Source organism: Salvia hispanica, chromosome 4 (assembly GCF_029641045.1).
Source record: "Salvia hispanica isolate PSC_SH4W2 chromosome 4, Shi_PSC_v1, whole genome shotgun sequence".
Lineage (NCBI taxonomy): Eukaryota > Viridiplantae > Streptophyta > Magnoliopsida > Lamiales > Lamiaceae > Salvia > Salvia hispanica.
Genome location: NC_142695.1, coordinates 36,923,046 through 36,944,637, shown reverse-complemented (window position 1 = coordinate 36,944,637; position 21,592 = coordinate 36,923,046). Strand labels below are relative to the sequence as shown.

The 21,592-nt window shown below is 40.0% G+C and overlaps 2 protein-coding genes across 3 annotated transcripts; both read left to right on the top strand.

Moving 5' to 3' along the window:
• The first annotated feature begins 2,022 nt into the window (after window positions 1–2,022).
• LOC148928580 (uncharacterized) lies at window positions 2,023–2,661 on the top strand. The gene has a single exon (XM_089056713.1). The coding sequence runs from the start codon at window positions 2,023–2,025 to the stop codon at window positions 2,659–2,661; it is 639 nt and encodes a 212-aa protein (XP_088912839.1).
• A 5,744-nt stretch (window positions 2,662–8,405) lies between these two features.
• Window positions 8,406–9,787, top strand: LOC148928579 (Cytochrome c oxidase, subunit Vib family protein). Of its 2 annotated transcripts, XM_089070185.1 has the most exons (4): window positions 8,410–8,570; window positions 8,695–8,832; window positions 8,913–8,988; window positions 9,436–9,787. In XM_089070185.1, the coding sequence occupies exons 1-4, from the start codon at window positions 8,487–8,489 to the stop codon at window positions 9,441–9,443; spliced, it is 306 nt and encodes a 101-aa protein (XP_088926311.1). In that variant the 5' UTR covers window positions 8,410–8,486; the 3' UTR covers window positions 9,444–9,787. The 2 variants fall into 2 exon arrangements, with proteins under 2 accessions (XP_088926310.1, XP_088926311.1); XM_089070184.1 differs by lacking the exon at window positions 9,436–9,787 and having other exon boundaries at window positions 8,406–8,570; window positions 8,913–9,230.
• The last annotated feature ends 11,805 nt before the right edge of the window (window positions 9,788–21,592 follow it).

The window sequence follows — 21,592 nt, the reverse complement described above, 5'->3', positions numbered from 1 at the left end:
CCGATTAATCGGTATTCTTGAACCCTCATGCATCTTGTTTGAGTGAAAGTGGGATAAAAAGGGATATGGGAATATGTATACATGTGTGTGGCGTGTGTATGTGTGGCGTGTGTGTGTGTGTGTCGTGTGTGTGTGTGTTGTGTTTGTGTGGTGTGTGTTTGATGGCTAAATACTCTTGTGTGACATATGTTGATGTTAGATCTAGAGTTGAGATGCGAATGGAACTTATGCGATGAACATGATCTTGATTGATTAATGATGCTAAAATAGATCGGTGGGAAAAGGGAAGAGCGTTGAGACATGCATGAGTTAGGAGGTTGTATTGAATCTGATTTGTGATATGTGTCTATGTGATTAAAAAGGTGACACCTCAGTTGCGAAGCCGGATAACAAAGGAAAGAACATACTTGAAACCTAAGCAGTCGAGGTGGGCTGTACTCTTAAACTCTTTTATGTGCAAATTTATGAATGTGGAGAAATAAGGGTGGTTTAACTGTTATGCCATGCCTATGTCTGTTTTGTTGTGATATTGTGCGCTTGATGCCCAGTTTGAGAGTTCGCTCCATTGGGCTATAGGGCTATGGATATGTTTAAACGAATTCGGGTCTGAGTACGGGCCGCAAACCCTACCAGGCTGTGTACACGAGGGGATCGGGAGCCGTCCTTGCTAGTCGGCCGGTCTCGTGGGCGAAAAGTGTGGCCACACTTTCGTCGCACCATGGAAAGATTGTGATTGTGGATTTTGATGAGAAAAGTGGGGAGTTATTTAACTGGCCAGTCTATGGAAAATATATTTTGTGATACTCGTGATATTATCTTATAACTGCTTAAAACTCGAGTTCACTTGGTAAGGGTGGCATAACTTTTAAAATGTTTTGGCAACGAGCTCACTGAGTATTTCAAAATACTCAGCCCTGCATGTGTTTTCCTTATGTGCAGGTTGAACGATGACGAGCGGTGGCGGGTGTTGAGCATGATAATTAATTAAGATGGTTGTTTTGAACTTCAAGCGTAGTTGTGTCTTCATACATAGCTACTCTTTCTCTTGGTCGCTTTCCGCTGAGTTTTTGATACACTTATGTTTATTTTGAATATTTTGCACTCTCCTTTCGGTTTAGAGGCCTTAGACTATCTTGTGGTTTTTGTCTTGGAAACTATGTCATACTCTTGAGATTTTTGATCGTAATTTATGATACCCTCCTTTTTCTTATTTAAGCTTCTAGGTTGAGTTGTTGTTTTAAATGCTCTGATAGTTCCTTTAAATCTTTGGTCAAAACTCTTTAAATGAAACCCTAGCCTATGTTGAATTCTTTAAGTCCGTTTTGGTAGCAGTCGCCGCATTTATTGTAGCCTAGGAAAGCGGGCTGTTACAGTTGGTATCAGAGCCTCAGTTCTTTCAGCTCTGGACCCAAGAGTCTTTTCAAAATTTAAGTTGTCCTTGTAATCTTATTTTTCTAACGAACTGAATATGGAAGGCTCAACACCGCAACTCGTCTCGTTCAACCACGAAGAAAGAGGTACATAATATTTCAATGATTGAAATTTTATGCTCTTGGAAATTTCGGTGGAAAGTGTTATTTTTGTGAGAAGCATGCCTTAAGTGTTGGAAATATTGTGAATGTGAAGTGATGCTTCTCGAATGATGATCTGTCGAATGTGTATGAGAACTTGTGAAAATTGTGAAATGCGAATGTGATTATGTTGAATGTTGCGATGCTTAGACCTGGACTTTTGAACCTAGCATGTCTTAGCTATACGATCACAGCGCTTGTACCAACAATAGGAACATGAAATGACTAGTATAAGGCCGTTAGTGCATATGGAACTCGACGAATCGTGAGAGGAAATGCACGAATAGCTTCCTTAGGAACGAGAATGTCCGACGATATTATCTTCGTACTGCCATCTTTTGCTTTTACGCATATCTATCCTTTTTCGCAGCACCACTTGGAACCATACACACTTGTTACTCTTTTTACCATTTGTGGCGGTGCTGACTTGTTCCTTTTCCTCTTTATGTAGATGGTTCAACCCTATCACGCCCTTATGCGTCACCGCTATGCCAAGAATAGGAACTTTCCGGTGGAACGCTATAGAGAGCTGGAATGGGACGGAAAGCAGTTCCTCCTGAACTTCGTCATCGATTTCTACGGTCACTGGCTGGACGCTTACGCGTATGGAACTACCCATCACGAGGGAATCATGCGACTTATCCATATACTACCTTCCCCTTGGAACGAGTGGACCGCTCAAGCCTCAGTATCCTACACCTGGTTTAGCCCGCCCAAATATACGCCTCGAGGAGACTTCGTCGGCCTAATAGGAGTCTTACTTCCGGCCATGTCTGCCGCCGTTGACGGACCTCCACTCCATCCGCCAACGCAAAAGTACTCTCCAGGAGCAGCACGTCGAATGAAGTATCACGATGATGAGGAGCCGCACGTCACTCGCGTTCCCCAAAGGAGGACACTTAGGATGCGTATTTTGGCCCCTCGAAGGATCATAAGAGAGGCCGAAGAGATGCTTACCTCAATCCCTTCGCCCCTAAGCGACGGGAAGAGAGACGAGGAGATGGGACCCGCAGAGAAGGGAGAGAGCTCGAACGAGGAAAGTGTTGGAGAGTCGGAAGAACCGGAAGAGGACGAGGGCGGAGATGTCTAGTGCTCGAATAGTGATTTTTGTTTTTCCTTTCCCCATGTTTTGAATTCTAGAACCTCTATTTACGTTGTCATTTTCTTTCGCAATTGTTTTGCTCCTTTTCGTTCATTGTACCAAGACCTTTTGGGACCACTTTTGAGATTTAATGGGGAATTCGCACCTTTTATTTTATCATCTTGCAATGAGCCGTCTTCACTCTTTTCCATCCTTATTGCGTGAATATACTTGTTCGTTCTATTTTCTTCCAAGTGTTTTCCACCTTGTGGTGCAACTTTATTATGTTTTCTCTTGCACAACTGTTTTTCCTTACAACTGCTATTGTGTGGTCTTTCCTTGGACCCTACCTATAGAAGGAGTTAAATTTTCTTTCAAATATACCACATCGCTATTTTGGGTTTGAATAAGTGCGCTAACAACTCGAGTGAAAATGAATCAGAATGCCGCCTAGACGCAACGTAAGACGTGCGAACGAGGAGCCTTCTTCCCAAGCTTCGGAAGAAGAAAGCGTGACGCAACCAAGACCGCCACCACCACCTCCCCGAGTAGATAGGGAATTCGTGAAGCTATTCCTAGACCAAAAGCCTCCTACCTTCGACGGGATGGGTGAACCCGCAAGGGCTGAAACTTGGGTACGCGCTTTGGAGGACTTGGAACAAGATTATTTTTTATGGGAAAGCTTGGGATGCAGCTAGGGTCATTTTTGAGATCAAAGAAGCTACCTACAACATTTTGTACTCACACTTTCCACACGAGCAGGTTCTTCTCCACCTTCCAGACAGATGATGAAGCCCACAGGTTTTAGTTATTTTTGGTGTACGACACTCTTTGAGTCACTCATAAGGGTACTCTTTTTCCCCTTGGGGAGTTTTATCCCATGGGGTTTTTTCCCCAAGGGGTTTTAACGAGGCCCGCCCACTCTGGGTTTAGATGGGTGGCTTGATTCGTGTTCGTCATTGTTTGGGGCTTGGCCCGTAATGTTTGTCTCTTGGTCTTTACCATGTTGCTTTATTCTAGCCGACTTATGGCTTCTCTATTGTATGTCCTCGGGTATGCCTGAGTGTATGATGTAAACGTTGGTTTTTGTTCTATTTGATTTATTTATTCATCAAAAAAAATAAAATAATGATTCTTCCAATACATTTGTTGCCCCAACAATAATCCTTGCTTTCTCTCCTACTTTGATCCATCTATACCATGATCGTTAAATCTCTCTTAATTCTTAAGAAACCTAGTTTCACCTATTCTTCTTCCACAACAACACTAAAAGACCACCAACACACAAGAGCTTTCAAAATTTCTTAAAGCCTTCAAAACCATACTTGTTATTATTCACCTAAATTACACTGGTAAATACCATGAGCAGTAACCACATCAAAACTCAAAAGAATGAATATTTTATAACTATTAGTCTACGACCATAATTTGGCAATTACAATAAAACCAGAAACATAAAACCATCTTCTAGTGACCGTTATATGACAAGACTAACATCAACATACAAATTTCAAGAAACATTGCACAATCAGTTCCGTTGATACTGGTTCTTAATTTCTTGAAAGAATCTAATTTTATTTTTCATTAAAGAAACCCTTCATGAGTAGTTACCATGTTTACATATGTGTAAGTAGAAGTGAGGATGTGCTGTAGTAACAGTCTGCTAATTCAGTACGGTGGTTTATACCTGTTTCTCCCTTTTAAAAGGCATACATAATATAGTTGATATATAAAGAGAACTTTGAGTTGGACAACATTTTGAAAATCGCAATAACTAAAACAATATCATAGTCATTAATTATCCTTAGTTAAGATCCCATCTATTCATTCTGGAAAGCACCCTAACAAAGTGAAAAATACGAACAAGATTAGGGGTGGGTAGGTAAGGTATACCTTACCGAAACCACCATACCGTATACCTTACCGTAAATACGGTATGTGAAAAAGTCATACCTTTACCTTATCAAAGTTTTCGGTATACCGAACTTCGGCATACCTTATTTTCGGTATGATAAATTTTTATACCGATACCGTACCTCATTTTCGGTATATACCGTACCGAAGTTTGGTATACCTTACTTTTGCGGTATACCTGACTTTCAACATCAATTAAAATAGAAAATTAGAGTTTTTAAAATATTATTTATAATTTATAATTTTAAAAATAAATTAAATATAATTTATTCATAATTATATTTATATTTCACAATAGATTTTATAATTTAAAAGTATATAAAATATATTTTATATATAATTGTGTTTATATTTTTGTGGTATATACCTTAATTTACGGTATATACCTTAATTTACGGTATATACCGAATTTCGGTATGCAGCGGTATACCGCGGTATTTGAAAATTCATACCGTTACCTTACCGGAATCTTTCGGTAAGGTATCATACCATACCGAAAGTCACGATATACCGAAAATTCGGTATTTTCGATATTTTTTCGGTACGATAAGGCCGGTATTTCGGTATTTTTCCCCAGCCCTAAACAAGATTGCTAATTAAATTAAGATGTCATTCATCTCAATTGTCCACTTGAGTTGAGCCAAAAAAGTATTGATTGAAGTTCCTAAAAAGTTGCAGTTTCATTTAGATTTGGACTACATTCATGTCATATATACTATTACTCTCACTCCAATCTATATTTATTCGATCGTGTGGATAAAATAAACTATTATAGAAACTCACAAATTGATTTCACTTGTAGATATTCTATAGTTAAAGTCACTGTCAACAAATGTTCTGTGTCTAAATTGAGAGATTAATTTTTGAGGTAATGAGGACAGATTTGACCATCATGCTAAAAAGTTGGAAGAATTACATTAATGAATATCTCAATCTCTTATTGAGTAGTTCCTATTTAGAGAAAAAAAAAAAGAGAGCATGGATTGAAATGTGAAAAGGCAAGAATTAAGGAACTCCAATTCCAATTTTTTTTAGCTTAATCAAATGTAGGGAGTATTTGATACGGGAAATATCAAGAAATTAATAGCATTGTGCAAACAATGCTGGCGATATGCTCAGAAACTCATAGCCTAATGGAACAAATTCATATCGCATTCCAGTAAATCAAAAAATAAAGAAATGGAAGCTCCAACAAATAAATTAAGAGCTCGAAAAATGGCGTCGGTGAGTGTGTGTTCCTTGTTGGGAAAGAGAGATAAGGTGACAGAAAAGAAGTGAGCACACAAAGGTATAGCTCTATACAACTACCATCGTGTGCCCACTCTCTTCTGTCAACTATACTATTCTCCCCTCAATTTTTCCGATCAAATCCAATCTGCAAAAAACAAGGGATCAGATCCGAATTGAAATCATGAATTAGGGTTTACTGCAATTCCCAACCCTCCTTTTTTAATCGGTTCATTCATGCAATACATCAGACAGTTGTCGGCTATCCTTCTCCACACCACCGTGCTAAAAAACTCCAAAAAAATAAAATAAAAGAGGAAACGAGAACATCAAAATTGTGTTGCCCCCTTTAATAACAATTGTACAGTTTTTCCGCTAACTTGTTGGTTTCATTAAATCAAATTAGTGGTACCGATGAGCAGACTGTCGGAGACATAATCTTTTCTTATTTGGTTTGGTGTGAGTGAGATGGGAAAGTGTTGGTGACGTGGCCGAACAAGAAGCAACGATAATGGTGGGGGTTGTGTTTTATGGGGGTCATTTCCGTCCTTGATGTATAATAAACTTTGGGAGTTGTAGAGTAAAGTACCATCGACTTTTGGGATCAAATCCAACCATTACTTTTTACATTATTTTCTCCATACCTAACTATTTATTCACACTTTTCTTATTCAACAAATGTACGTGACCAAATTTTGTACAATCAAATTTTTGTTTATTTGACAAAAAATAAGTTTATTTATAAATTTAATTAAAATATTAGATACATATATAGTATATGGAAAGTGCATAATATTGTAGTTATATATTTATGATTTTTTATAATTTTTTTATTTTTTAAGAATTATATATGTAACTAGTGCCTACTTTAATTCAAATTTTAAAAATAATAGAAAGAAAATTCAAATATAAATATAAAAAATGAGGTTAAAGGCTAATAAGTCTTTTTAACTTATCCACTTACTATATTTATAATTTTAATATATAATTAATACATCAAATTATTAATATAACTTTATTTTGGTTGTACAAAATTTGATTGTTTATCATTACTCTTTCTTATTCATCATTTTTTGCTTCTTATAACATGTTTCTAGGTTTGAAACTATTGAGTGTATGGGCATGTAATATTGTTTTTGATCGGTTACGTTAGATCTAGGGATGGAAAATACATTGCAACAAAAAATGCGATTCCGCCGCCTTGGCGGCCCCCACACTCCAGCTCAACATCATGTGAGGGGGTTCAGTCAGGGTACACAGTAACCCATTAAGGGGGAGGCCTTAACCCACTGGCTGCCAGAAGCCTATCTCCCGAGGTCTCACACTTGTGCCTGAGAGATTGAAGCAACTACATGACAGTAGTGGGATTCGAACTCAGGCTCATTGCAGCAAGATCTGCCCCTCCGTTGCCAACTATGTTGCCACTGCGGGCACGGGATGGAAAATACATGGTTATTCTCGAAGTGGGTATAGGATTATTTCGTTATTGGTTAATCGAGTAACACAGTCTAGTGTTATAGGATTACCAATTAAACCGACCAATTCAATTTTATTTATTTTAATTTTATGAATTTATGCATTTTAAATTTATTTTTTGCATTAATCTAAAATCTTAATCTCACCCTTTACATAGAAGAATTACATTTAACATTATGCTCCAACAATGATAAAAAGGCAACATTTCAAGAAATATTTAAAAGATGAGAAATTTATGCTCAACTATTTTAATTTTTCTAAAATTTTTGTGTTATAAAAAAAAAAGAATAGCAAAATAGTGCCGATTAATCCGGCCTACCCCAAGGGCGGAGCCAGGAATTTGTAGAACAAGGAGCAAAGTTACGTATTAAGAAATTTTAAGAATTTGAAGAGGGGCATTTAATGATAATTAAAAAAAATAATTTTTGAAATAAGTAATATATACCTGAGTTAACAATATGAGACGGGGCAAATGCCCCTCCTTTAATATTCTTCCTCACACCCACATCGTACCAACCATTCTCTCTCTAAGATGTGATTTCATCCACAAATTGTGGTAGTGGCGAGGCCATCAGTTATCTCTCTTACCACAATGAGTTTTTTTTAAACATGGATCAATGCTTCCCACAATTTAATGCATGCCAAGCCATTCCCTCAATTCAATTGGAATTACTTCTGCACACCTCAACAAAATTTTGCAGTTAATTTTCCAAGAGTTTCTACAAATTCTTCCTAAAATTTAATGAAAACCACATAGCTTTCACAAATTTAATTATTTAATCTTTGCATATAACCATTTATAGTCAACCAATTTAAACTCATTTTGAAATGGTTTCATTCCCCTCGACAACTAATATCAACGATAATAGTCATCCATCTTTCAATCCAAACCGTTAAAGCTGTAGAAAAAATTGTGTATATTCAAGAAGTTCACATGAAAGAGAGGATTTGCAAATAAGAGTGGAAAGTTAGACAAGGAAGATGACAACCAGATTTTTGAAGAGAGATTTGAGCATATCAAAAGATAAGTTTAAATGAGAAGATTAAAATATTCATGATTATTGATTCATGAGATGATATTTTAACGGGCCTATAGTAGTTAAAGGCCCAACTAACGTCAGGCCCAGGTACCCTTTGCGTTTCCCCTTTCTTCTTCCCCAATTCACGAAGCAAAAGAGAAGATTCAGGAAACGAAATTCGATTTCTGGAGGAAAGAGATGGCGTTGGAAACTCGGTCGTCCCAAGCCCTCGATACAGTTCATACAGATGTTCTATCGCAAGCGAGATTAGCTTGCTACAAGGTAAATTCCTACCTCCTACATCTCTCAAAATTGAATGGCGTCAAATTGTATTTTTTCCGTGCCCTATTACAATCTCGAAGACGATAAATTTCTCTCTTTTTTTACAAAATCTGAATGGCGGAAGGCGCGGGATGCGTTCTATACGTGTCTAGAGGAACAATCGAACAAGAAGCCCACAGAAATTGCGTCGGTAGGGCTGCTTTACCCAGTCGAATGCAAGCAAAGCAGGGAGGCCTATGTGAAGCAGTGCAGACCCACTTGGGTAATTTCTATATCATCAAACAGATTATGGATTTTCATTATTGATCATACTGATTTTATTCTGAATTTTGTGTTTGGTAGGTGAAGCATTTTGATCGGCAGTATTGTCAGAAGAAGAGGGTTAATAGGCTTTTGGATGACAATGAGTCGAGGAGAGGTCCGTTGTCACTACCGCAGCCTTCTACATTTAAAGTTTGATGCTTTTGATGATTAGCTTTATGGTAGTATGGTTTGGTCTTATTGTTACATCTTTTGAGGCAATGATACTCCACATATTGTGGATATTCTGATTTTGGGATTCTACACTGTGCAAATCATGTTTAGTTATTCATAGACGTTTTCCTAATGTCAACGATTTTCGTATCTGTGGAATAATTCACATAGGAATATTAGTTTTCATGCTGATTTTGATGTTGAATTCCTTATCTCTATTTGATCCATACCTGTTTTGTTTTTCGGAGGTTGTGTTGGAGTTATTTTTGGTTAATTATGGATTGGGCATATTGTTATTGTATATGGTGTTTGTGGGGAATATGAAAGGTGAAAGCTTTCCTTGATGTGAAGCTGGAGTTACTGCCTCATTTGCTTAAGTTGAATTTGGCAGGAGGCTAAAGATTGGCCCCTTCATGATGAGGAGACTGGAGAGTCGACAACATTTTAGTTATCGTCATAACTTTGTAGGTACCCCTCCTGTTAAACTTTCGAGTGAAACAGAAGTTGTCATGGATAAACCTGAAGTCTGTTAGCTTTGGTTTTAGTTTTTACGTCTAAGGTTGATGGAAAGCTTGTTTGATTATCAAAATTGAAAGAGAAATAAGTCCCAGTGAGGATGGCATTTCTGTTGGTACTAGTATTATTTAGAGGAACTATTTGTAGATTTTGTTTCCATTTGTAGCTAGAATTCTGTCAATGTGCTTATTCAAGGAACTATACAGGCCCAGATTCTCCGGTTCCTATCTCCTTTCGTTCAGTTGTGCACTCGATATATATAATGATGAATAGATCACAAGATTGATTGAAGGCTTGAAGCATGACCCTTAGTTGGTTTTTAGGCATATTCAATCTACTGCGATTGCGTATTGGATTGGTTCTTTATATAAAGAAGCAAGTATAGTATTATCTGGATTTAAAACCTGCTCAATGTCGAAAGACACACATTAGGTTGCATTTTATGTGTGAGAACTGAGATTATTAAAAAAAACGTCATTTCAAAAGTGTTTCACCGGTCCTACAAAAAAGTGTATTGCTTAATTTGTTTGTGAGCTTATAATTCTTCTACAGATTATTTGTAAGACCATCAACAACGCTATCTCTTATTTATCTCTTAACTATTCATGAGCTCCACTGTACTTTTCTGCCGATCTCTTAACTAAGAGACAGCACCTGCATCCCTCCATTTCTTAACCATCTCATCCTTAACTATTCATTCAATTTCATTTTTTATTTTTAATTTCAACAAATTCAATTAATAAAAACACACTTCATTAAATAAAATAAAAAATGACAATTTAAAGGCCTAAAATATAAAAAAAATACATAATTAAAATCCTAAAAAAATTTAAAAATACATAATTAAATTACTCAAAATCAAATTATAAAAACTACTCTGCCGGCGAATCATCCCCCGAAGTCAGTGGCGGTGCACCCTGTTGGAAAGAGAGATATTAGTGTTGGATAGAGAGACATTAGAGTACCAAAGTGATGTTTTGTTTCAAAATATTATTGTTCCAAGATGTATTTATGATCTTGAGTCCCCAACATCTACTATAAATACTATGGTGTTGGGTACTCCAAATCAACCAATTCAATACAATACATTCCCCCCAATTTTGTTTAACATGGCATCAGAGGAGTGTCGATCTTGTGGATCGGTCACTGGCTCGACAGCTTCCGCAGAAAATTTCACAATTACAAAAATCACAATCCAAATACCTCAGATTCTAAATCCTGAACAGCTCCATGAAAGCATATCAAAATTGATTGTCCAATACAAAGATACAACCTACCAAGGGTGCAACGAACAACAGACCGCCGCAACTCAAAAAGGACCTGCTGCCGAGAGAGAATTAACAACCGCCGTCGCTGCTGCCGGGCGAGAAACAACAGCCGCCGCTGCTGGGCGAAAAGCAGCTGCCGCTGCTGCCGGGCGAGAAACAACAGCCGCCACTGCTGGACGAGAATCAACATCCTCCCTCAATGTTGCTGCCGGGATAGAATCCGCCCCTCCAGCCACCGCAAGAAGATCAGCAGCCGCCGCTGCTAGGAGAGAGCCAGCGGCTGCCTACGCCGGGAAGGAACTCACCACCGCCGTCGCGTGTCGCCAACCGCCATCATATGCCGAAGTAGTATCCAATACCGGCACCAAATCATCGCCACCTCCGGCCGACGACTGGTGGGGAGCAGGGAGAGAAATAGACGGGAAGAAGGATGGAGCAGCGGCGAAAGCTACATTCAGCCGTTCTGTAGGAGGTAAAGGGTTTGGGACTTTGCCCCCAAACCCTTCTAATTCTCAAAAATTACAGTTTTCACCCCATGCCTTTGCAAGTATATCCCATAAATCTCATAAATTGCCAATTACACCTCAGACTCAAAATTATACACAAAATAACCTAGTTCCAAACAGAAAATATGATAATACTCCCCAATTGGTGTGCAAAAATCGTTTTTCAGCTCTGAAGGATAAATTTGAAAAATCAAGTGCATGTAAAGTGAAAAAAACAAGTGTAGAAGATGATAGAGGGTGGATATTTGATTGTGGTGCGACAGATACTATGTCCTTTGATAGGACAGATTTTGGAGAATTAACTAAGTCAAAAAAGTTTTTATTGAAACAGCCGGTGGGGATCTTGTTCCAGTTGAAGGGGCAGGAACTATTCAGATATCTCCGACGTTGAAAATTTCCAATTGTCTTTATGTTCCTACCTTATCTCAGAAATTGATGTCTGTCAGTCATGTAACACGAGAGCTCAATTGCAGACTTTTAATGCAGCCTAAATTTTGCATTTTACAGGATATTCGGACGGGGATGACCATTGGGCGTGGCACTGAACACCACGGATTATATTATGTGGACGAGATAGCTCAAACTGGCAGGGGAATGCTGGCTCACGGAACTTCAGATGAGGCTTGGTTGTGGCATAGACGGTTAGGACATCCATCTTCAAGTTATTTAAACATTTTATTTCCAAATCTGGTTAAAAACTCAGTTTTTCATTGTGAGACATGTGTTTTAACCAAAAGCCACAGACAAACTTTTAAACCCAGTAACACCCGAGTTGATTCTATTTTTTCATTAATTCATTCTGATGTGTGGGGTCCTGCCCCAGTTAGTGGGGGTAATGGTTTTCGATTTTTTGTTCTATTTATTGATGATTGTACTCGCATGACGTGGGTCTACTTTCTTAAGAACAAATCCGATGTTTTTTCCAAATTTAGTGACTTTTATACCATGATTCTCACACAATTCCAAACCAAAATTAGAGTTCTCAGGTCTGATAATGGGGGGGAATATGTCAATACAAAAATGAAAGATTTTTATATTGAAAAAGGGCTTGTCCACCAAACATCATGTGCTTACACTCCAGAGCAAAACGGGGTAGCTGAGAGGAAAAACCGTTTTATCCTAGAAATAACCCGAGCCATCATGCTTGATTCCAAAGTACCAAATCATTTTTGGCCTGAAGCCGTTGCCACATCAGTTTACCTCCTCAATCGTCTCCCTACCAAAGCTCTTGACTTGAAAAATCCTCTCCAAATGTTATCCACCATGTCTAAAGTTCCCCCCGCTCTCTCTTTGCACCCTCGTGTATTTGGATGTTCAGTTTTTGTTCATATCCCGAAACATGAGCGTACAAAACTATCACCATGTGCTGTCAAATGTGTCTTCATTGGGTATGGAATTAATCAGAAAGGGTATAGATGTTACGACCCATCAAAACGCCAAGTCATCACCACAATGAACTGCACCTTTGTAGAAACTGAGTTCTTTTATAGCACCCAACTTACTTGTCAGGGGGAGAGGGAAATAAGTGAAAAAATAACTGGTGACTCTATAAGTTGGCTGCCTATGTCAAACCCTGCTCCTACCGAAGATCCAACGAAGCCAGCTAATACTGTCGCCGAGCATGTCTTAAACACAACTCAATCTGTGGAACTAGGTGACACCCCGACTCTACCCCATCCGATATCCGAGGTAAACAATCTTGCTGAAAACTTTGTTACTATTGACACTGACAATGTTATCACAGAAGGAGTAAGGGAGATCATTGATGAAGATACTGGACAATATATTTTGCCATATCGAAGTACTCGGGGAGTTCCACCCAAACGATACTCCCCAGAGAGAATAGGGAACAAAAAATCAAGATATCCAGTTGGTAGTGTGGCAAAAGCAAACTTATCAAAATTGGCCAGAGCTTTTGAGGCAGCTCTCTATGGAGAAGAAGAAATCCCACAATCAGTGAAAGAAGCCTTGAATATCAAACACTGGAGAGAAGCGATGATGGTTGAATTAAAAGCTTTGGAGAGGAACAAGACATGGAAGAAGTGTCGACTGCCGAAAGGGAAACGAACTGTAGGATGCAGATGGGTCTTTACCATCAAACGAAGACCTGACGGAACCTTGAGAGGTACAAGGCTCGGTTAGTAGCCAAAGGGTACACTCAGACCTATGGAGTGGATTACTCGGAAACATTCTCACCAGTGGCAAAGATGAACACCGTTCGAGTGTTGCTCTCCATTGCGGCAAACAAAGACTGGCCCCTACACCAGTTCGATGTGACAAATGCATTCTTACATGGTGAACTCATGAAGGAAGTATACATGGATGCTCCACCAGGTTTTGAAGGTGACTTTGAAGATGGAGAAGTCTGCCAATTGAAGAAAACTTTGTATGGGTTAAAACAGTCTCCGAGAGCTTGGTTCGGGAGATTTACAGAAGCCATGAAGAAGTACGACTATCAACAAAGTAATGCAGATCACACTCTATTCCTAAAGAAGAGGGGGAACAAAATCACATGCCTAATAATCTATGTCGATGATATGATCATCACAGGAGACGATTCTGAAGAGATAGAGCAGCTTAAGAAGAATTTGGCAACAGAATTCGAAATGAAGGATTTGGGGGCACTCAAGTATTTTCTGGGAGTTGAAGTCCTAAGATCGAAGGAAGGGATCTTCATCAATCAGAAAAAATACACTTTAGATCTTCTAGCAGAATCCGGCATGATGGAATGCAAGCCAGCAGACACACCAATTGCAGTAAACCATGGCCTCCAGATAACAGAAGGAGTCGAACTGGCCGACCGAGAGAGGTATCAAAGGTTAGTAGGAAAACTAATCTATTTATCACACACTCGACCAGATATTGCATATGCAGTTAGTGTGATTAGTCAATTTATGCACCGACCCCAGATGAATCACCTTGAAGCAGCTTTGAGAGTCGTCCGATATCTCAAAGGAACATTTGATCATGGAATAATGTTCAAGAAAAATGGACATCTAGAAATTCATGGTTATACAGACGCAGATTGGGCTGGAAATCCAATAGATAGAAATTCTACTTCTGGGTACTTTACATTTGTTGGAGGAAATCTAGTCACTTGGAAGAGCAAGAAACAGAAGGTCGTCGCATTATCGAGTGCAGAGGCAGAATTCAGAGGGATCAGAAATGGTTTAACCGAAATATTGTGGCTCAGATTATTGATGGAAGAAATCGGCTTTTTATCGCAAAAAACATGTCAAATGTTTTGTGATAATAAAGCTGCAATCAGCATTGCAGAAAATCCAGTCCAGCATGATCGAACAAAACACGTTGAAGTAGACAGACACTTCATCAAAGAGAAAATTGAGGAAGGAAGTATTGAGTTTCCATATGTTCGGTCTGAAGATCAACTTGCAGATATCTTGACGAAAGCAGTTGGAGTAAAGAATTTCACAAAAGTACTTGACAAGTTAAGTATCGGAAATCCCGTTACTTAACTTGAGGGGGAGTGTTGGAAAGAGAGATATTAGTGTTGGATAGAGAGACATTAGAGTACCAAAGTGATGTTTTGTTTCAAAATATTATTGTTCCAAGATGTATTTATGATCTTGAGTCCCCAACATCTACTATAAATACTATGGTGTTGGGTACTCCAAATCAACCAATTCAATACAATACATTCTCCCCAATTTTGTTTAACACACCCAAGTTAGATTGAGACTGAATACCAAGTTGAGCTTTCATATGCTCAATTTTGTCCATATGGGCTTCAAATTAGGGTGGACTCATTTTTGAAGTGTCAGCCATCGTGGCGAGCAGGTACATGGACATTAGGGTGTTCGAGCCCGTGCCAGAGCCCGAGCTTGCCTGGCTTGATTCGTCGCGGCCCCTACCCCTCCCCCTCGCTCTAGCCGCCTTCGCCGCCTTGGTCACGCGCCGTGTGCTTCGTGCGTTTCGAGCTCGAGCCCGACTAGACACCGCCAGCCCACCTTTCAAGGTGGTGGACTTGCGACCACACATCGACATGCTTGAAATCTTTTCCAACGTCATCTTTAAAGACCCGCAACGCTGCTCTCAGAATGTCGGCTCCACTGGCTCCGCTTTGATAATTCGCCTCTTCTACCCTGTATATCGCGCAAAAAATTTTGACATCTTTGTCGCATCGGTCCCAATGACCGCGGAGCATCTTCACGTTGCGGGCAAAGGTCTTCTTCGGCCTTCGTGCGTTGTAAAGTTCGGTGAGTTTTTTCCAGAAACACAAGCTGGTTTGTTGATTCTCGATGATAAGATCGTACGAGACGGTGATCCAAGCGTCGTACAGAGCCAACGTCTCCTTTTGGTTGTATGGATGACAGACGCCGTCCACCACAACCTCGTCGTCGCCCTCTTCCTCCTCGGCCACCTCGGCATTGACGCCGATCCTGGCGAAGCCTCCACCTATCGGCCGGTATCCCAAAGTGCGTTCATCCGGAAAATTCTCCGGAATTTGGGATAATTCTGGCGATTGCCCGTACCTCTGGGGGCGAGGGACGATAGTATGCATCCACATCAAAATGTGGTGTTTGGTACGCCGACGAAGTCGTCGAGCCTTGGGTGCCCGACGACGAACTGGTATCGGTAGTACCCAAAACGTTGTACATGTCCGCTCAATCGCCAAACGAGTTCAAGTCGAACCTGCCGGAGCCGCGGCCGCCGCCGCCGAAGTTTCCATCGCCGGACATTTTTTCAAAAATTGAAGAGAAAAGAGACAAGATATTTGAGAGAAGAATAGATCAGTGTAGTGTTTGTGTGTAGAATGGAAAATGGAAGAGGAAGAGAGTATTTATAGAATAATAAAAGAAAAATAAATAAATAAAAATAAAAAATTCAACCATTTGAACGGTCATATGACTGTTTGAATTTTTTTTTTCGAAATTTTGAATTTAAAAAAAAAACAAATTATGACGTCATAATTACGACGCCCACTCGTGGGCCGGCGAGTGAGCGTCACGCCTAGCGCCAGCGTGCGCCACGTGGCGATACAGCTCGTGCCCGGCCCCTTCCGCGCGCGACATGCGACTAGATGTCCCGTCTCTTCGGGACGAGATGCGTTTTGCAACGCGGTCTCGCCGCCGACCCGTCTCGCCAGTGGCGAGTGGTGCTGCTGATGCTCTAATCTGCTTCCAGTAAAGAAGACATTGTTTTCAGTAGGTTCCCAAAATCCTGCCCCAAACATACGCGTTTGTGTATGGTTCCAAATTTTCTATTAGACGTGTCTCCAACAATTTTCTTCAACCGATAAAAGTTGTTTGGATTATATCTCAGTTTAATGATATGAATTGTATACAATAATTCTCTATTGTACACACACGATGTACAAGGATTACAAAAATGCAAACATAACTGAAATTCAGATTCATTCAGTTATGTACATAACTGAATGAATCTGAATTTCACAATGTAACGCTGCTCATACATACCAGACCTAATTGCTCATTTGCATGTGAAAGAGGAATATGAGTTTTAATATTTTGAGTTTAAAGTGGGCAACTAAGTTTCTATTTATGCCAAAGGTGATATAGGGAGGTTGATTAACACCTAATCCTCTTTGTTTCCGCAATTATCACCCACAATTTGAAATTGTGATTTGTGGTACACAAAGTTAAGTACTTCCTCCGTCCCACAAAAGATGACACATTTTCCTTTTTAGTTTGTCCCACAAAAGATGTCATATTTCCCATTTTAGAAAAAGTTCTCTCTCACATGAATATAAAAATTATATTTTCTCTCTCACAAAACAAAACCTCCTAAAATCCCGTGCCATTTTTAAAGTATGTAACTTCTCTGGGACGGAGAGAGTAATATTTAGTTTTAGAAATGTAAAAAAAAAATAAACTAAAAGAAAGAGGAAAAAGGTGCTCATATTAAGAATGGGACTATTAAGAAAGCAAGAAATACTTAATTCATTAGTTAGAACGTGTAAGTAAACTTGATATAGTACTAGTAGTACAGTACTACATTTTAATACTTAGGCAGTTAATCCCTTATGCATACAATGACATTAACATGTGACTGCAAAATAAAATGGTGAAAACTTTTTAACTTGAAAATAAACGGTGTCGCGATCATGGCACCACTGCAAGAGGGGAGGCACAACGGAAAGCGACATGGTCGAGGCATCAATGCAGATAACATAGGCGGTCGCGTTTCATTTATTTTTTAAATTCAAAATTAATAAAATCTTTATTTAATTTTGAAACATTAACAATTATGATTGGTTACTCACTCAAAAGAGCTGATTTTCAAAGTTTAGAGGGGGTGGGGTGATAATGAGTAGATTTTTATGGAGTATATATGAATTGGAATTTTTGTTTCTATATATACGTCATTCTATTTACTCTCTCTATTTCACTTTAGAAAAATTCAGCTCTTCCAATTCAATGATAACATAATCGTTACAGTCTTGTAAGTACGAAACATTATACTCTAAATAATATTTTAGCACTAATTATGAATAAAATGTGAATCATATTTTAGTTCCATTTAACATGTAAAAGGTAAAATATATAGTTCCACACATGATGCGGTGATACCCAATTAGACTAGAGACAAATCCTATCACCATTTTTATCTTCACTTTATTATGATTTCATTTGCAATTTAATAATTGATCAATAATGCCATCGTCCTACTTTTTTTTACGGCGCTTCAACCCACTTTACGGCATCCTCAATCGTACTCTTAAACAAGAGCACGAAGGTGAACCCGGACCCACTTTTACTCCTTATCTTTAGGTAAGAGTACAACACCCACATCCATGCCCTTCCGCAAGGACAAGCTCAAGCGTCCACCATTCCACTATTTAATTTAAATAAAAACATTTTCACAATGTTAAAATGCATTAAAAATACCTGGAATACTATTACAAATTGAAAAAAATAAAAATTACATAATTCAAATCCTAAAAATTAAAAATTACATAATTAAAATCTTAAAAATTAAAAAATACATAATTAAATTTATAAAACTAAAAAGACCCACTACTCGTTGCCGAATTTCGCCCAAATGTGATTGATTAGATCTTTTTGTAGCTCAATGTGGACTCTTATATCGCGCATTGTGTGTCTTCTTTCGATCGCCTCGTTCACCGTCGTATGCACACCTCGGCGTGGGGGAGACCTCACGGTTGAGCTTCCGGCTTCATCCTCGTTGTAAAAGTTAGCCATCATCGGTTCTTCGTCAGCAATAATCATGTTGTGCAAGATAATACACGTGTACATGATGTCAGCGATATTCTTAACGTACCACAGTCGAGACAGGACCCTCACAATGTTGAATCAGCCTTAAAGGACCCCAAAAGTTCTTTCGATGTCTTTCCGACCAGACTCTTGACGCTCCGCAAAAAGAATCCGTCTCGGGTCTTGCGGATTGCTGAACGTCTTCAAGAAAGTCGACCACCTTGGGTAGATACCATCGACGAGATAGTAACCCATGTGGTATGCATTTCCGTTGACGGTGAAGTCAATCGCCGATGCTACACCATTCAAAACATCATCGAAGAGTGATGAAGAATAGAGCACGTTCAAGTCGTTGTTGGATCCGGCAACACCGAAATATGTATGCCAAATCCATAGGCGGTAGTCGGCGACCGCTTCAAGGATAAGCGTTGGGGCGCCGCCTTTGTGGCCGCTTAAGTGTTGCCCCCTCCAAGCAGTCGGGCAATTCTTCCACTTCCAATGCATGCAGTCAATGTTGCTTAGCATATCGGAAAAATCGTGGAATGTTTCGTGAAGATGAAGCAACCGTTAAAATCTTCGGTGGTGGGTGCCTGAAGGAATTCCTCGCCGAAAGCAGAACGAACGTCGTCACAAAAAATTTTGAGGCATAGGATTCCAGTTGACTCACCCACATGCAAATACTCGTCGAAGAGGTCAGCCGTTTGCCCAGTAGCAAGTTGTCGGATGGCACAAGTACACTTTTGCAACGCCGAGAGACTTTGCCGACCGGTTGCGTCTACACCTGATTGAATGAGAGATAATTTGATGTGAAAAGTGGATGATGAATGTGTGTTTTTATAGATGATTTTGGGATATAAAAAAAATTTCAAAAAATTCCAAAAAAAGGTCCATAAACGGCTCTATTTTTTGGGAATCCAAAAATATTTTTTTTTAATTTTTAATATTAATTTTGATTTTTGTTTTTAAAAAAGAAAAAATCAAATTTGCCAGCGGATATACCGTTGCCCAATCACATGGCGCCACGTAAGGCTGCCCAGCGGCACGGACGTGCTCTTACTTAAGAGCAGAGTCGTGCCGTTGGCACGGACGGACAAGGCACCGCTGCGGATGCTCTTAAATTCGGCGAGGAATTTACAAAATTCATAAATATATTCCAAAACTAGCGTGACATTATCGTTGAATATACGCATGATAATTTATTACTATAAAAAATATAGGAAAGTATTATTCTATAAGTTTTGACTCAATTTAGTTGGAATGGAAAGAGCAGTTACCATCAGATGCACGGCTAACAATATTATTGAACGATCCCCTAAACGAAAATTGGTAGTATATAGTCTACAATAGTATTTTCTTTAAACCTTAAATTGGTAAATACTACTCCCTCCGCCCACAATAAAAGTCACATTTTGTTATTTCGGTTTATCCTACAATAATAATCACATTTTACTTTGACCATAAGAGCATCCGCAGCGGTGCTCAACGCACCGCTCGTCCGTCCGTGCCGCTGAGCACCAAGCCGTCCGTCCGTCGATGGAGCTTGTCCGTCCGTGCCAGCGGCACGGCGCTGCTCTTAGCTAAGAGCACGTCCGTGCCGCTGAGCACAATTACGTGGCAGCTGCTGATTGGCCAACGGCTGAGCACAATTTATTTTTTTTTTTTATAAAAAAAATTCGAAATTTATTTTAAAAAATGTTTTTAAATAAAAAAAAATATTTTCCCACTTCCCAAAAAAAATATATCCGTTTTCTACCCACTTATAATTAATTTTTCAAATTTTTTCCCCAAAATTCACATTTTCATCTATAAATACCCCCACCCCAACACAAAAAAAATCACATTCTCATCTATTATATATACTATCATCATCTACATTCTCTCATCTTTTTTCCTCCTACTCTATCATCTAAATTCCCACCACACTACACAATGTCCGGCTCCGGCGATCACCCCTCCGGCAATCGCGGTTAGAACCACGATTGGTTCGACTCCGAGGCCGGATATAGTTCGGAAACCCAATCTACGGCCCCTCCTCAAACCCAAGGTTCGCAAGCTCCGGGTGGCTACCGTCCTTACCCGGTGCACGACCTAAACGCCCCCGGGTTCGGGTGGGCACCCGAACCCGGATCGGGAGGGAGCAACAGCTCTACTCCTACTCCTACTTCTGGTCCTACTCCTCCTGTTCGTGGCACCCGCACCCCGTACACTCCGGGTGAGATGATGGCGATGTTCAAAGCCTGCTTGGCAGTCTCTGAAGATCCGGACGTCGGCACGAACCAAACCGGGGAAACTTATTGGTGGTGCATCACTCGCCTCTACAATGAAACCCGGCCGGAGGGAACCATATATCGCAATGATAGTATGGTTCGCAATTGCATCTACAGATGCAACGAGGCAATCGGGAAGTTCCAGGGGATTTACCTCCAGGAAGAGCGGTCGGCGGGGAGCGGCACGAACGAGCTCGACATCATCACTGCCGCCTTGGCGGCGTACCAACGGGAGGAGTACAAACCGTTCAAGTACCTCGATTGTTGGCAGGAGGGGCGCCAACATCCGAAGTATAGGGGCGGCATAGCAGCATCCTCCTCCAGCTCCTCCAGCAAACGGTCGAGGTCGGTAGCTCTATCCTCCTCCGATGATGTGGCTACCCAACTTGCCGGAACTAACTTGGGTAGCCCCGACGCTGGCCCGAGCGGTTCCCACCGGCCGGTCGGAAGGAAGAAGGCGACGACCACCCGCCGCCGCGCCCCGACTCCATCCGCCGCCGCCCCCGCCGCCGCTGCCCCCGCTCCCTTTGTGCCTCCTCCACCCCCGACCAACTCGTTGTGGGCCATCTTGAGTCAACTTCATATGACCGATACGTCTCACATGACTCCGGAACAACTTGCAACACATGAGCAATTGATCCGGGGTCTCAAGAGGCAATTGGGGTTAGAGGAATAGTCTTCCACGTTTGTAATTTTTAATTTGTAGGATTTTAATTATGTATTTTTTATTTTAATTATGTATTTTTATTTTTAGTATTTTAATTATGTAATTTGTATTTTTTAGGATTTTAATTA